At 39.9% G+C, this 16,483-nt stretch overlaps 1 protein-coding gene across 2 annotated transcripts in view; it reads left to right on the top strand.

Moving 5' to 3' along the window:
• Window positions 1–16,483, top strand: part of LOC104489970 (thyroid hormone receptor beta) — a 47,139-nt gene that overhangs the window by 12,436 nt on the left and 18,220 nt on the right. Inside the window, exon 1 of one of the 2 annotated variants that reach the window (XM_010132191.1) lies at window positions 7,543–7,889. The exons of the other annotated variant lie outside the window; for it this stretch is intronic. Within the exon in view, the coding sequence (XP_010130493.1) occupies window positions 7,562–7,889 (328 nt within the window). The 5' untranslated portion in view covers window positions 7,543–7,561. Of the gene's footprint in view, window positions 1–7,542; window positions 7,890–16,483 lie in introns of those variants that run through there. 2 annotated transcript variants of the gene reach the window in all.

The raw sequence follows: 16,483 nt of genomic DNA, 5'->3' as shown, positions 1-16,483 counted from the left end.
AGCATGCCCACATAAGAATGTCACACTTAGGTAACAGAGTGTCCCTCAGGTCAGCCTACGATAAGAGCAAAGTCAAACAAGGCTGAATCCTTGATGTTTTGTGTTTTAAGTATCTGAAAATTGTTCACGACCAGCCTCGACCTACAAGACCTCAAATGATCATATGAGCAAGGCAATAAATTGGTGGTAACTGGCTGTGAGGCCCATGTTGTAGTTGCGATGTTGTGAAAGTCACATCTAGTGTTAGCCTGTCCACATACATCTGCCTACTTGTTCAAGGCTTCACAGACGGGAAAATTTTATATTTACTTGTGCCGAAGGGGGACTATGGTGGCTGAATGGGCATGGCTGAAAGGCTCTGCATCGTATCCGTGCAGTCAAGTGGAGAGGCACAGGAATGTCACGGATTCAGGAGAGCTGGGGAACCACTTGCTTTCCAAAACTCCACATCTGAGCAAGATTTTGGCGATGCCAACAGCCTGTAGCCCTGCAGTATTTGCCAAACATCCAGGACGTGGCCTACTATCATGGGACAGACTGATTCACCTTTCTGAGAGAAATCAGAAATGGAATTTAGTGGGCATAGAGGAAAGCCGTTTGTGTAGGAGAAGGCACTCCAAAAACTATGATATCCAAAGGAATGGACAGCAGCTTTCACAGTGTCAGCGTGCTTCAACTTGGACTACCACAGTTTTACAGCCAGGCCACACAAAAGCAAATTTTCAAGTCGTGTCAAGTGCCCAGGAATACCAAAAAGAAGAAAAAAAGTGTAAAGGTAACTGGCATTATTATGCATAGCACAGCAAATGCTGTATTAAAAAAAAAAGGCAAAAAAAAAAACCCAAACCAAAAGATTGTTACATCTTTGTTTATGGACAGGGGTTTGGCCAATGGTAAAAGTGTTATTGTGGGGGAGTGAAGGTTCTTGTTACCAATTTTAAAAAATTTAATTAATTTTATTTTCAGCAGATGTGATTGTAGTTTTTAGTATGCCTTTTTATTCAGTTTAGTAGCTTTGTGAAGAGCCCTGATGACAATGTGATGAGCACTTACTGGTGTGTTCTGTGTGATGCCTAATATAAAATAACATGTATTCCTTTAACCCCTTAAAAATTTGTGTGGCGCTCTGTCAAGGCTATGAATATAGCTTTGATAAGCTGATCAAAAACCCTTTCTGACCCTGGCCTTTTTAAATAAAGCATATCCTTGATGCATTAAAACTGCAAAGGCAAACAAAAGTATTCTTTTAGTACTTTCTGGGTGTTCATCTCTCACCTGTGACTCTGGCGTTTGCCTTTTCTTCTGCCTTATTATTAGGCATCCCCAAAGCCTCAGGAAGTGCACGTACAGAACTCAAATAAATGGAACTTCTCGTTATGAATATTCTTTGCCTCCGTAGTCAGGAGAATTAACCATTTTCTTTCAGGTAGCTTTCTTTGTTCACATCAGCGCAGCATTGAAGGAATTCCTTTTAAGAATTACAGTTGCTTAGGTTTAGCACAAATTTAGTGCTAAAGTTATTTTTACTCTTTTTAAAACTGGGATAAATAGTTCATCATTGTTCTTCGTCTGAAAAAATAATTACTCCATATTGGGAGGGAGGGACTACAAGTTGTTTTCTTTTACTTAAGTCTTGCATCACTCCAGGAAGAAAGATTACCGTGTCAGGCAGGATATCACCTCATGAAAAAGTTAAACTGGTCTAAGTACCTGATTTCTTTAGATTTACTTGCTCTTTACCTCAGAATGCCTCTTTGCTAACAGATGTCAGGTGTTGATCGCTTTAAGGTCTTACTAAGGGCTGTCAGGAGGCTGCCAAACCCAGACAGAGCCGGCCAAGAGTCTGTTACTGACATCAAGCTATATTAGCTAGCTTTCTGCTGGGTTTTACTTTTGAACAAATAAATGGAACTTCTTACCTTGAAGTGTTCGTGTGGAGTTGGGGTAGGGAATGACTCAGAAAAGGTACATGTTTTTAAGTATTGGCAGTTACTTTCTCAAGAGATAAGCCATGTAATTAACTGATGTCTGCTAACAGGGTCTTCCAATTATGAGATGTGGGGAGACTTAACAAATTGGGTTGTCTGGGTCACAGGTCTATAATTACTCATCACAATATTTGCTCAGAGACTATCTTAAAACTTGTCAAACACTATTGAAGAATTTTATTAGCCAGTTTGTCGGGCAGATGCTTTCTGACAAGCCCGTGTGCTACCTACATGTGTTGTGAAGAGTGCAGGGAGCTAGTGCAAGAAAAAGTAAGCACCCCTGGAAGAGTCTCAGTCACAAAAAAGCAAGCTCCATTCTCTTTTAACCAAATTAATTCAAGGTGCCAAATATTTTCAGGGAGAAATGGATTTGTAGTGAATCTGAACATTTAAATATAAACTATGACATTCTTTGTAATCCAAACAGAGTAATGAGTCTGAAGTGTTTCAATAAAAGGCACATCACACTGGCGTTTTATGAGTCACATACAAATTTAGTGGCATGTCATAACCAAGGTACAGCGGGTTTTGAGAGAGAAGCAGTTTTAGAGAAAGAACTAACTCAATACACGTTGAGAAGAGGTGTGTTATTGTGGAAGTAAGATTTTCCTCAGGTTTAAACCGGGCACGGCCAGTTCGAAGCTGCATCTGTTGCAAACCCAAGTAAATTATTTTATGCCAGAAAGTTTTAGCTCTTTTCCCCTCAGCTGTATCGCTTGCTGTAATAAACACAGTGTAGACAAAATGACAACTTTTGATGTCTTTGATTTCACTGAGACATACTCCAGGAACTGTCAAATGCTGTTGTAAGCACTAGAAATCCATCATTCTACATATTTTATAATTTAGCCACAAACAGAATTTTCAAAATAAGATAAACACCGTGTACAGTTATTTTTTTGTTCTTTTAAGTGCTCGACATTATTTCAGATTCTGATGTTTGAGGTTTTCTTAGTTGAATCTATAACAAGTTTGCATGGTTATATTTTTCAGGGACCATTTTGAGTCTCCTAGTGTGTAAAGTGAATGAATAAGGTAGTGCCAATATATGCATTAAAGAGAGCTGGCGACTGGTCATGTGGGTACAGAGGTAGCTGTATTTGGCAAATTATTTCTGTTGCAAAAGCCACATTGTTACTTCCACTCAAAACCTGCAGTAGTTCCAGTGTATTTTCTTTATGATATGAAAAGATAGGGACTGTCTGGGATGTGTCCCATGTTATGTGGTGTGAGTCCTGCAAGTGCAGATTTGTGTTCTCCTTGAAGAGCAGTGATCAATTTATTTCCCCATGACCTTCCATCAGAGGTGGCTGAGAGAATGCAGGCAGAGAAAATCTAAAATAGGAAATAAACCAGTTATTTTGTAACATGTAAAACTATGTATTATAAAACCAGGAGCTGATAATACTAGTGTACGTAACTGTTAGAAAGGTATGCTTAATCGCTGCAACTACACGTTCAAATGTGCAAAGCTTTTTTACCAGATACTGGAATTTTATTCATTTGTATGCATAAATCGTGAACACGAACGACATAAGATCCTTCCATTTGGTCCTTTAGAAGCAGAACTCTGCCCTGACTAATTTGCATCCTCTGCAATACCTCTGCAATACGTACTTACCCCACCGAATCTGTTACAAGTGGCACATAGGGGCCCAAAGTGCAGCCTCGAGGTAGCCAGGACTCTAGACCAGGGGTCCCCCGTTTGGAAACAGTCAAGAGAGTGCGACCCTTGTGGGTAACACGCCAGCTGCGCGTTCACATGCGTAGCACAGGTGCACAACAGAGTGGGTTGCACTGAGCAACACATTTGGTGTGTCAGGGTTCTCAGTTGGAGGTGAACCATCGGGAGGATCATCAACGGGAGTACTGTCTTGCCTTTACATTTCTGTGGGTTCATTTTGGTGGGGTTTGTAACTGGGTTAAGTCACAAGGGAAGTGCAGCTTAGTGGGGCATTTGATTGCTTGTAATTAAAAGTTTTAGTCAGAATTTTGAGAACAGGAGGCAGTGAAGAGCTGCATGGTCTAGCGTGAGGCAGTCTGTCCTGCAGACACCTCCTTTCAGGCATTCTGGCCTGACTCCTGCCCGCCCGGTGTAACATCACTGACTGCACTGCACTTACTTTTGGTTTACACGAGGGTGAGTATTTCAAAACCATTGGGGCATTCAAGACTCATGGTCAGCAAGTAATTTCTGCCTTTTTTTTAATCAGTGAACTGACACTTCAGACTGTGAAGGGTTCAAACTTTGGGTTGTCTTCTGCCACAGTATCGAAGTTTCTGTTTTAGCACTGGCCCATTTGCCTGCACTGGAGGTTTTATTCGGCTGCTGACTAATTTCCATGTGTTCACATAATCAGACACTTGTAATAAAATTCCAAGTGTGATACGATGTTGCTGAAGGCAATGAAAGCTCAACATGACATGATTTAAAGACTCGAATATTCAAATCAGAATACAAGACAAAGACAAGTTGTTAATATTATTTGCTACTCCACTTTCAGACTTCTGTTAAAGACGCTGTCTGACTTACATTTTATCAGATGATTTTAATTCAAAGTGATACTTGAAAGGGACCTGAAGGACTGGACCCTAAGTGATTAAAATGGAAATATTTTAGGCATATTTCAGTTTTAATAGGGATGGTTTTTTTGAACTGATTCGTTTCCAAGGGAACAACAATCTGCGGTGCTCTAAACCTCTTTAATGTTAGCACATCACAGGTAAGGAACCCCCATTCCCTGGCAGTGTTTATAATTTTCTTTTTCCCTGTCAGAAAAGACTCATGCATTTTTCTTTTTCTCCTTCAGCACAGTTTCATGTAATTTAATTTCTTTGCAGTATTGCGGTAATTCTGACAAAAGTAGTACATAAACATATTTCTAAGCATTATTGACATAATGCTTAATAAAACAATGTAATAAAACAATGCTTGAGGGATTTATTTTGGAACAGAAAGTAAGTGACAGCCTGTGCCGTGCCGAGATAACATATCCTCAGGTGCCTTCCTTACTGGGATGGCTCTGTCTACAGACGGTCTCAATTCTGTTTAATTTTCCAGTAACAAACCTAAATCAAATTGGAGGGAGGTGAACAGAGAAGAGAAAATTCATTGGATTTTGATTCATCTGGCAAAACAAATCCACATGGGGGAAAATTCCCGCTAAAAATTTGAAGCCTCGTTCTCCAGTGCTTTTCTGGGTGCTTTGAAAATATCTAGTTATTCTGCTCTGCTAACCTGTAAAATACAGCCTCACCTCTGTGCAAGTTCTCACGTAAATTCCTGTTAGTGTTACAGGAGATTGTTTTGTGGTAAATTAACAACTCATGTATTGCACTTGTGGAATGTTTTCTTTCTGGGCATGCGGAGCGGTAAGCCTGGCAGGTTGTATGTGTTACATCTGTATGTACTGCAGTATTACCAACCGGTCGCATTAATGGATATGGTTTGGGGGGTTCTGTGTACACAACTATTACAGAGTTTCTTAGGAAACATGGGCATGTTTTTATGAAGTGCTTGAACATCCAGTCTTGAAAAACCAGGTCTTGCCTAAGACGTGCTTTTAATCACAGTCAAAATCACTGCTTGTAAAATCTAGATTGTGGTCCTGAGCTACAATGAAAATTAACTTTTATTGTGTGCTTTTTCGCATTGTATTTCACAATGCTGTTTGTGGAGTTAGATCTTTGGTAAAACCAGCGTGGAGAATGAGGTTTCATTTGTGTTTTACTTCTGGGATTTCAGTAACTACTAGTGCTCTTAATGAAGACGTTTGTTTAAATTACCAGAGTTTTAGCAATTCATTTTGGAAGTAACTTCATTGACCCCAGTACAGTTGGTCTTGACAGAGTTTGTTTTGACTTACAAATGCAGAATTATTATTTTCTGAGCAAGAAATGTGTGTTAAAGATGCTTCTTTTATAGTCAGGGAAAAAAAATTAAGAATCCAAGCATGAATTTTAACTTCTCTGATCCTCAGAGACACCTATCCTGAATTCTCTTAGCCTGCACATTAGATACTGATCGGCAGTGCTTCTCGTTTAAGTATGTAGGTACGGGTGTGTGTTGGAAGGGAGAACATTCCTCCATCGGCTTTTTGCATCAGACTGAAACATTAAACAATATCGGATAAGGAGAAATATATACATGTAGTGTCCAGTGTTCGCCTATTTCACGGGACTTTAGAGGATCGTTTTGGTGTGCATCGAGGTTGTTGGATGTATACTTCAGGAAAAGGGCCAACCTACATGGTAATTTTGGGAAACGTGTAAATTGTTTAAGATTAGTGAGATAAGAAAACTAAGACCTCATTATCAAATCAGTAATAATTCTGCTTCCTAATAAGAAGAGACATTGAAGAAGGATACTATCTTGTTACTGTCTTCAAAAGTTTTACTATATTGTAGCTGTGCTGTAAAAAACCACATATTTTGCCTAGTAAAAAACAAATAGCAGCTAATATAAGTTAAAAATAAAATCATTTCTTTTAGATCAAAAAGAATGGCTGATTCAGCAAGGTATATTAATTGTATTGAAGTTTGGGGTGTATTAAGCAACTGTAAGATCATACAGTTTTTGTTGTAGTGGCACTAACGTGTTCGTAGCTCATAGGTAAGCCAAAAGGAGCAGAAGCCTTCCGCACTGTACTCAGTCTGTTGTTGAAAAGGATACGCTTCTAAAGGTACTTCATTACTGAAACATAAAGGATAGCAAAGCAGGATAGCAAAGCCATTAGCGTATTGATAATATTTAAGCAGTGTTCTTTTTGCTGATTGTGTTATTTTGAAGTTTCCCGCCTGTTGAACTCAGTAGAAATTACCTCTCCAGATCACTGAAGTTTAGAAAAGCCGCTTTCCCGTAAATGCATTACCAAGCAGTGGGGAGGATTCTGGATGTGTGGAAGGCTGGGGAGATTCATGCATGTAATTCTGTAAAACAAAATCAATAAAGCTGATGACAGATTAAGTTGCTAAATTTTGTAAAACTAGACTACTGCTTAGGTCACCAGCACAGCACTATTGGATTTTCTATGGTTTAATGCTGAAAAACAGGATTATTGATTTTAGGATTTTCAGCGTATCCCCTCTGGGAGTTCTTAAGCAGTCTTTATAATGCTTCACACTTAAGTTGACAACTACAGTGACATAACTGTGTCCTTGCCTTAGTAATCATTTTCTAATCATATTGGAAAAGGCTGGAAATGGTTTATAAAATGATTATTCCAGACAAACGGGGGAACAGGAGGGTTGTTGGGATGTCACTTCTTTGTCTGGTGGTCATTGCTACCTGCCTGCCATCTTCCCTTGGAATTAACTTACAGTCACAGATTAAGACCTTTGACTGTCATAAATCTGCTTCCCAATATGTTTGACTGGCAGGGGAGTTCACAAGCTGTCCCAATATAAATAGGATTTTAGCACATCAGGTGCTGCTCCAAAGTAAAACGGGCTGTTTTGCAGTCGACTTTGTTGGTGTATATTCATCGCTCCTCTCCCATCCCATGTGTATGCATGCCTGTGTGTGTATGCATGTGTGTGTGTGCGTAAAGTAGAAGCTGAGATAGGGTAACAAAATGAACTACTGTATGCAAGAAATATATGAAGTGCACCCAGCTGCTGGTAGCAATTGCTACATGCAGTCAACTGATTATTGCACATATATTGAAGATAATCAGGGTTACAGCAGTTGTGATGCTCAGGTCCTGCACAGTAACAACATATATATGGAACAGGCCTGGGCGGTGAATCAGCCTTATACCTGTAGTTACCCTGGAAACGTGTTTAAAAGCGAGTACTCTGACATGGACATGGCCCTGAATCAGTACAACCAACCTGAATATTTCACCGAAGAAAAACCTACTTTTTCTCAAGTGCAGTCGCCATCGTACTCTCAGAAGAAAGGTAGGGGCAATTTATTTAAATATCTAGAAAAAAAAAAAATCTGGTTTTGTTTTTGTTTTGCTTTAAACTTAGAGTTGCTTCAGTTGGCTGAGATACATCTTTGAATGTGAAGGCTGCCTGTTCAAAACTGAAAGCAGCAGTAACATAGGTTGCTAGGTGATTGTGAGGTTTTTCTGTGAGCGAGGAGATTTCCAAGCACTTTTTCTGAATCTGTAACAGACATTTGCAGATACGTTGCTTGTTTTCTGCTCTCTGGGGCTATTAAGTTCATTTGCTATTTGCCAGTGAGCTACATAAGAAAGTTTCTCCTCTGAAGTGTCGGCATTATATATTCTGCATCTTAAAGCTGCGGGTTTGGTCTCATACAGTTTGTGTGAGTCCTTGTTACCCATAAATGTGAACTCTGTTTACTCAGCAACTCGGGCAAAATATTTTGAAAATAGAGCTGCAAATACATATGGGAAAATTATTACGTTGAATAGAGTTACTGTCTTCTGAGTGAAAACCATGTAGTTTCTGATAATGCAAAGCAAAAAAAATCTGAAAATTCAAGACTATACCTTTGCAGGAAAGACTGTTCTGCATCCATGAAGCCGATCTAATCAACATGCCTGTGAGAGACAGAGTGCAATATCTGCTCTTGCAGCATTGAATAATTTCCTGTTTTTAAAATTTATTCTTTTGCTTTCGAGTAAGCAAAGCAAATTCAAAAAGAGCGCAAAATACCAACAAACACTGGAAAATGTTTTCAGAGTAATTTGTTCTGAACTCAGACAAGCAAACTGATGCATACAGAGTATATGTGCTCCATGTTTCTTTAAAATCACGATATTAAAGAATAAAAATACACAGTCTGTTGTACCACCATAATGTCCTTTTTCTATTAAAACCAGATTTTCTGTATGCATTTATCCAAAACCCAAATGAATCTGATGTAATAGGTAGATAGAGAAAACACTATTTAATACTTTTAAAGTGGCTTTATAATAAAAAGTAGACTGTTTAATCTTCTTAACTGCATGGAAAATGGAAATATTTTCCTTTGTGCAGGCAATATTCATTAGCACTTGGTGCAATAAACCTCTATGTTCAGGGAAAAATGTCTTCATTTTATACCTTGAACAGCATTGTATTTCACATTAAAGGAAATGTTTTTTAAAATCCTCTTCTAGGAAGCTGCAAGAACATGATTAAATTGTAGACTAAACGTAACTGTGGATAATGCATGGTTTTGTATTTTAAATGTTTTTTTAAGGCTATTTATCTGCTGTTGGGTTTTAAGTCATGAACTTGTAACTCTTCGTAGACTTTTCCCCATCTTATTTTTGGGAAAAGAAAAATAGTACTCAAGATTAACTTAGAGAATATAAAGACTTGCTATTGCAAAGTCAGCGAAGGAATACACTTTTCATAATGTTAAAGGTTATAAATAATAATTGATGTACCTAGATCAGAGCTTTAAGTAAGTTATTTCAGTACTCGGGTACCTGACATCTGCTCTGTTTAAAGTCTTTGTACGTGTTTGGTTGAAAGACTAGAGTTGTTTTTAAAAACTGCTTTGTCTGCCCTTGTTTTCTACTACCTCATTTTCTCTGAGAAATGGCAGTGAATTTTGGTGGAAGCCGGCTCTCAAGCAGGCTTTTAACTGATCATTCACGGAGACTGAACAACGTGCTTTAGGATTCTTTAGAGCCTTATTACTGTGACAATAAGTAAAAAGTTGCCTCCCTTCTGTCAAACCTTTCGAATGCTGGGTTTGTTAAGCAGAAAAGAGCTAAACTCTGTCGGACATGTGCATCTTCTTCTTTTTTTTTTTTTTTTTAATTTCCATCTTTTAACCAAGCTATCGTAAAACTAACGAATCTTTTAATCCTGTCCTAAGAACAGAAGGCTCTACACAGGGCGTGTGAGTCTGTATTGATCCAGAATTGATTTGGGGGGGACAAGGGAGTTTGTTAGAGAAGCCTTGGTAATAGCCCATTAAAGCAAAATTAAGTCCCTAAGCAGGTGTTCAGGAGGAGTCTTCGTTGTTGCAGTTGGTATTGCTGTTAATAATCTCAATAACACGCTGTTCAAATCAGATTGTACTTTTCAGTAGCACATGGATTCTTTTCCTATCAAAACTTTTTATAGTTACTAAATGGGTAGAGTCTTCTTTTCCTTCTGGGAAGAAAAAAGCATCAACATTTTACGTGCTGAAAAAATGATCCTTTATGATGGGGAGTTTAAGTATTTCTCTATCTTCACTTCAGAATAATTCAGAAAATAACTAAAAATCAGGAACCAAAGACCTCAGCAATGTGTCACTAAAAGAAAAAAAAGTATTTAGAAAGTATAGCCAGGAATTTTAAAATATAATAACGCATTTAAGCTGCTCCAGTTATTACAGTACATTAAAAACTACTATTTCCTGATTATCTGTTACAAATTCTGATGAAAGACTTGAATTTTGACAGAAAAAAATGTGCTTCAGAAAATCATGAGGTGGCAGTGTGGTTTTAGCTTCACATCTGCTTGTTGCCCCGTTACGTTTGTACTGTAGTGTACATGGTTAAAAGGTAGCAGCACAGTATTCGTGCAGGAGCTTACTGTTTTGTGAAGGAAGCCCTGACCCTACTTTAGGGCACAGGCAACCGGATACACTTTGTTTTCTACATGACGCTGTGAAATCTGATGAACAGAACAGGGCTTATTGTGAGAATGAGGTGCTATTCTCAGTTCTGTCCCAAATAGCTTAAACTGGAATATTTTTCCCCTCTTACAGTACCACTGGCCATGGTGAGCTTGCAATGCTGCGTGCTGGATGGGTGATGCTCCGGGGGAGCCCATGCCACCCTACCCTTGAGCAGAGGCTGAGCAGATTGGCAAAAGTGTCCCTGGGTCTCCTCCTCCGCCTGTACAGTGAGACGTACTCAGTGATAGGGTAGAGGTAGCGCAGTCAGGAAAGTACAAAAGAAATATGTGCAGAAGTCCAAAAACCTCAGTATCCCCCCGCTGCATTGGGGTGTGCGCAGTGCTCTGGCCGTTTGGACAGCGTGGGAGATAGGTCTGCTGCTAAGTTAAAACCAGGATGAGAGTTGGCTTTCATTTCCCCTTGCACAGCCATTTCCCAGACAAAATGAGCAAAAGATGCCCGGACGTGTCCGTGAAGTTCGACTTTTACTGCAGGCTCTGTGGACGCAGACCAGAAGTAAGCACAGGCTGCCCCTAAACCAGGGGTTGGCAGGCAGGAATTCTTGAGTTGGGCTGTAGCAGTGACATCTCCTCAGCCCTATGCCTCGCCTTGCTTGCCAGATACAAGGTGGCGTTAGTGACATCTCTTTAAGGGCTCTTGGTACGGTGGGAGAAGGGGGCTTTGAAAGTTATCGTTGTTATTACTATTATAATTGTAATTGTCCTTATTACTTCCCTTTATATTTTCTTAGGCAATTCAACATGCAGCTGAGAGTATGTACTGTATGACTGCTAGAGTACGTGACTAAATTCGTCCAAACCAACCCCTTAGTGGAGTGAAATATTAGGGTACTTTCTGAGCAGATAAGAAAATGCAATATGGAGGTTATATCAAAATGCCTTCACATCGGTGGCAGGGAGAATGTGTGCACACAATCAATTTACCAAAACACTGAGCATTTTTCATCTTGGCCTTTGCGGCAGAGCAGCTTCCAGTATGTTAACTATTTTGGGCTTTAAAATGATTAATTTTGCTCTTGACCACCCACCTAAGAAGATAGCACTGATCAGAAAAATGGCATCGTATTCAGCAAACCATTATGTATGTGGAATTGTGTGTTTCTTTTTTAATGAAAATATCAATGGAAAAGATGTTCTGAGCTCCTTTACTGTAACCCTTCCACAACCAAATGAAGGATGGGAAATTGAACAAAATCATGCTTTGCTTTTGCATAAGTAGTAAAGCTGATGTTCTGTGAGGTTCAAGTTTCTAAATAAGTTACTTGCGATTCTAAGCCACAGGCTCTAAAAACGTTTAAATAATTGGGGGGGGGCAGGGGGGAATTGCATGATCTGGCTTTTACAGTAGTGTGTTTTGTACCTCTCGTTGGTAGGGGATGCAAGTACAGTGCCGATCACAGCGGTTTAAGTGATGACACAGTTTGGACTAAAATGTTCTCAGTACATCTGTGCAAAATGAACTATTGTTGATAAGAACAGCATTAATACACAGAAAAGCCATTGAGGGAAAAGAAACTATAAAAAATGTTCCAAAATCTGTCTTTGCAGAATCTCTTGCCAAAGTTTAGTAATTCCATCAATCAAAGAATGTCAACAAAGATTGGCATAGCGGACAAGCAAGCCAGATAGCTAACAAGAAATGTGTGAATCTGTTTAACGACATTCTCGGTGCTGAGCTCGATGGAGACGTAAGCAATTTTTCTCAGTGGGAATAATTTAAAGTATGGAACAAGGATCGGTGTATCAGCCCAGCCTTTTAGATCAATACTGACAATAGCAGAAACAAGAGCAGAGTATGCTTTTTCCTCACTCAGCTCTGTGCTCTCTCCCATAAACACTGTATTTAAGCTTTTTCTGCCTAAGTGTATCAAGGACGGTGTCTGGATGGTTCTTGTACTTTTTTATAATTTGCAAAGAGTTACAGTGTGACAATGGAATCAGTAGAACAGCAGCGTGAATTTTCTTTTCAGTTCTAATACAGTTGGGGATTCTTAAGGTAGTAATTAATCTTTTTCATTTTCGTACTGCAGTGTCTAGTAAGTGAATATGAGCCTGCTGCTAAGCCCTAAGCTCCTCATTCTAGCGAGTGGCCTGTAGTCAAGCACACCATACCAGGTGGGGCAAAGAAAGATTTCAGGGAATATATTTAATACCTGACTCTGCCAGTGAACAGTGAAAATCAAAATACTGAATAATGGTCTTAAAACACAACTGTCCACGTGCAGTAGCAAAAAAAAAAAAAAATGGTTTTCTGCTTGCAAAGTGTAAGTCTGGTGGAGCAGGAACAAGCTTATAAGGAATATCTGATATACAGACCTAATTTGTTTGCATCAATGTTACTCATATGCCTGTTTGGTAGTCAAATGTGGTTTGGGTCCTAGAAATTTTTGTAAGGTGTGGTTTAATCCCTAAGCCAATATTACATTACATTTACAGATAGAGACCTGGAGATGTAAAGCCTGTGCAACAGTACTTTTAACAAAACTGAAATTGGTTCATTGGTTCTTTATTTTTCTCAAAGCTTGGGTTTGGGTTTGGGTTTTTTTTATGTGTGCCAGGTATGGAGGGGAAAAAATACCATTTTTCGGGAGTTGTTTTTCTGTGAATGGCTTTGCTTTGCCTTGTTGCAGCGGAGTGCGGGGGAAGAATAGCTACCGAGTGTCTCATTTGTGTCGCTCCAATCTGTTACACTGTGCAGGGTCACATATACTGCCTTAAGTTATCATTCCAGCAAATGGTAATTTGAGAGTGTAGGCATACAGTATTAATGAACCAGAGTACCTCAGATGACTGCAGAGTTAGCAGATCTCCTCCTGTCCTTATAGCTGCTGCGGCAATCTCATTGCACATTTTTCTGTTGAAGAGAATTGTTTCTTGCCATACCTGTACAAAGCTACATTTATGATTTAAAAGATACTGTAAATCACCATCAAGATCAAGATAGGTTGTAATGGATTATACAACATATTCTTTTCCATGGGAGCAACTGGTCCTGCTGAGTTCTTAGCCTTGCCAAGACGGTAAGATTAGACAGAGTGGCAGGTGGATGTCGGGGAAGCAAAGGAGTTACTTTAGGCTGCGGAGGAAACACCAGACGTGGCAGGTCAAGGTCATTCGTTGTAGTTCTCCACTCAAAGCAAAATCCAAGGTGGGCATTGTGATGAACAACATCAAGTCATACTTGACACGTAGTTAACTCTGAAGAGCATACGGCATACCCCAAATGATGGTCCATGAGATTGCTGGAGTACAGCAGACAAAGGTTCGAAAGACCACAGAACAAAGCTGGTTATTAGTGAACAGTTCAGTGAGTTTGGTGTTGCTTTTGTATGGTTCCTCTTACTATTTACTTACTAGGTTTTGACCAAGAAATAAAGGATGAAATACGAACACCAGAAATAGGAACCTACCGCACGTTCCCATGAGATTTGTCATCAGACATTCTGCTTTCATAAGAGAGCACTTGTGTTACTCTGTCCAGACAGCACCTGCTTCTTCCATATAGGAGTTCTTATGTTTGGTTCAGAGTTACTGAACACACAAGGTGCCAAAGTACTTGCTGATATGAGAGAGAGGTCCCTGTTAGTCTGCCTCTCCTCATTTTGCACAAGTGTTGCAAGGAGAAAGAGAAATCTGTTGCTCTTCTTCTTCCTCAGATCATCCAACAGACAGCTCTGCTGCCATCTACGGCTTCTCCAAGAATCTCCATTGCAGTGTTCATAGCTTCCATACTGGTACCATGTGTAGAAAAACACTGTTGAATTTCCTCCTGCTGATACTGTTTCTAACTCAAGAGTAGCAACAAAAATGCATTGAGGCTGCACATCCTACAAATGAAATTGCATTGAATTTATACAGAGGTCAGACTGGATACTGCAGCTACTAGAAATTGTTTACAGTGGATGTTATGTTTGTAAGAACTGAATGTGAGTCTTCTTATTGCTCTTGACATATCTTTCTGAATTATATCTTTTTTAAAATACTGCAAAAGGTCCGATTTTCCTGCTTTCCAGCAGTTTCTGACCCCCCTCAGCTGTTGGCAGGAGGGTTAAAAACATACAGAAGTGTGTATATCACTTTCAGATTTGTAATAGAAAGAAAAAATGTGTTTATTGCACACTTTTATTGCTAATCATTTCTTGGGTAAGATTTTTCTATTGGTGTTCCTTGTTGAATCAGAAGAAGAATTCAAAGTGTGTGACATGCACAGTCCTGCAGAAGTGATTAACATAATATTTAACATCTAAGTGGCTTAAATAGCTGGCACTTCACACTTCTGATGCAACAGAATTGGGAAACATGGCTGCATGTAAGGATGCCATTTTTAATTTGTGACTAGGAGTGTCTGCAGAAGATTGTCTGCTGCCAGATGGGAAGCTGTTTCCTAGGTTGGATAAAGTCATGGAACTCCAAGAAGGAGATGGACATCAGAGGTCACATGCACAAGCTACTGTATATATTTAAGGAAGCAGTTTAGACAGTTGGTCTTCTGCTCCTCCAGCAGAACAAAGCTGCCGTTACATGAGCAGTGCTAACCAGATTATATACTTAATGAAATATCAAGGCATTTAATTCAGAAGTAATTCTTGCGGAAGCAAACCAGGGATACCAAATTTTAGAGGACATAGTCTATGCTAGGCTAAGTCTGCGGTTCATGAATAGCAGTAGCCAGCAGTAACAAGAAGCCATTGGTCTTTATGAGAAGTTTAGTGGAAAATTTTCTGCATCTCATTGCTGACTCTGCTGCCTCCTTTATCAGCTCCATGTTGTGTATGTGTTGCATGTGCAGAGGCAGGTGTGAGCAAAATGGGGGCAGGATGGAGATAATAGCCTCTGCTAATCCCCCACTGGCATGATGTCCGTTAGGAGTCAGTGATATAAATTAGAGTCGAAACCCTGCTGCGTCTCTTCAAGGTCACAGAACCAGCTCCACATGTCCACCAGTCTTTATCCAAGCACAACTTGTTCATCATGGAGAAATGTAATCTGAATGTAAATCTGGTCTTTTGCTGTATTATAGACAGGTATGATTCATCAGTAAGGTCTCAGCTCATTCCCCCACTCCCCTTTCAGGTGTCAGTAAGGAGTATTGGCAAACCTGAGATGCAGGTACCTGAGCATGGCTTCAGAGTGCTCCTGCTTCCCACCATTATGGAAGAGGAAAGTAATTTGAGATTCTTATAATTATGTTCAAAGTAGACAGAAGAAGTAGACCGTACAAGTATTTCTTGCCTTCTTCCTTCTTTAAATCCACTCACCAGCCCCCAGAAAGTTCAAATATTTTAAGCTTAGTTCAAGTATTTCCAATTTTCCAGTACTTTGTTTCTGATTTGGGCTTTTCCTTCTGGAGAACCTCTGGCAAGTGCAGCCTTAGGAAGTTACTTTAATTTAAGCTGTCTGTTATTGAGATAACTCTCTGGCATGTTAGTCACAGGAAGATGACTGCACCTCTCTTGCAGTGTCCTCCAACAGCCTTCTCCTGCCCTGTTTGCCCTCCATGTGACTGTGCTGTGCTAACTCCCCGAGCTGTACCAAGTCTTGCTAGTGTGAGACAGCAAGCTTGGAGTCTAGTCCAATGTGTGGTGCTACAGATGGGTTCAGCAAGCCAGTGGCAAGGGATAGTGTTACAGGCAGCCACCTCCCAAGGACTGTCCCTCATTGCACTCAAATAGTGCACTCAGCCAGTTGGCAGAGGATGCCAAACTGGGAGGAGTGGCTGCACAAGATGGGTGTGCTGCCATTCAGAGCGACCTAGGCAGGCTGGAGAAATGAGATGAATCTCTTTAAGTTCATCAAAGGTAAATGCCAAACCCTGCACTGTGGGAGGGAAAATAAATGCAGCAGCAGTACAGGCTGGGTCCCAACTACCTGGAAAGCTCTTTGAGTTGAAGGACTTGGGC

The sequence above is a fragment of the Buceros rhinoceros genome, unplaced genomic scaffold (assembly GCF_000710305.1).
Source record: "Buceros rhinoceros silvestris isolate BGI_N320 unplaced genomic scaffold, ASM71030v1 scaffold31092, whole genome shotgun sequence".
NCBI classification, from domain to species: Eukaryota; Metazoa; Chordata; class Aves; order Bucerotiformes; family Bucerotidae; genus Buceros; species Buceros rhinoceros.
Note: the sequence above shows the minus strand (reverse complement) of the source record. Positions and strands in the feature narration are given on the sequence as shown.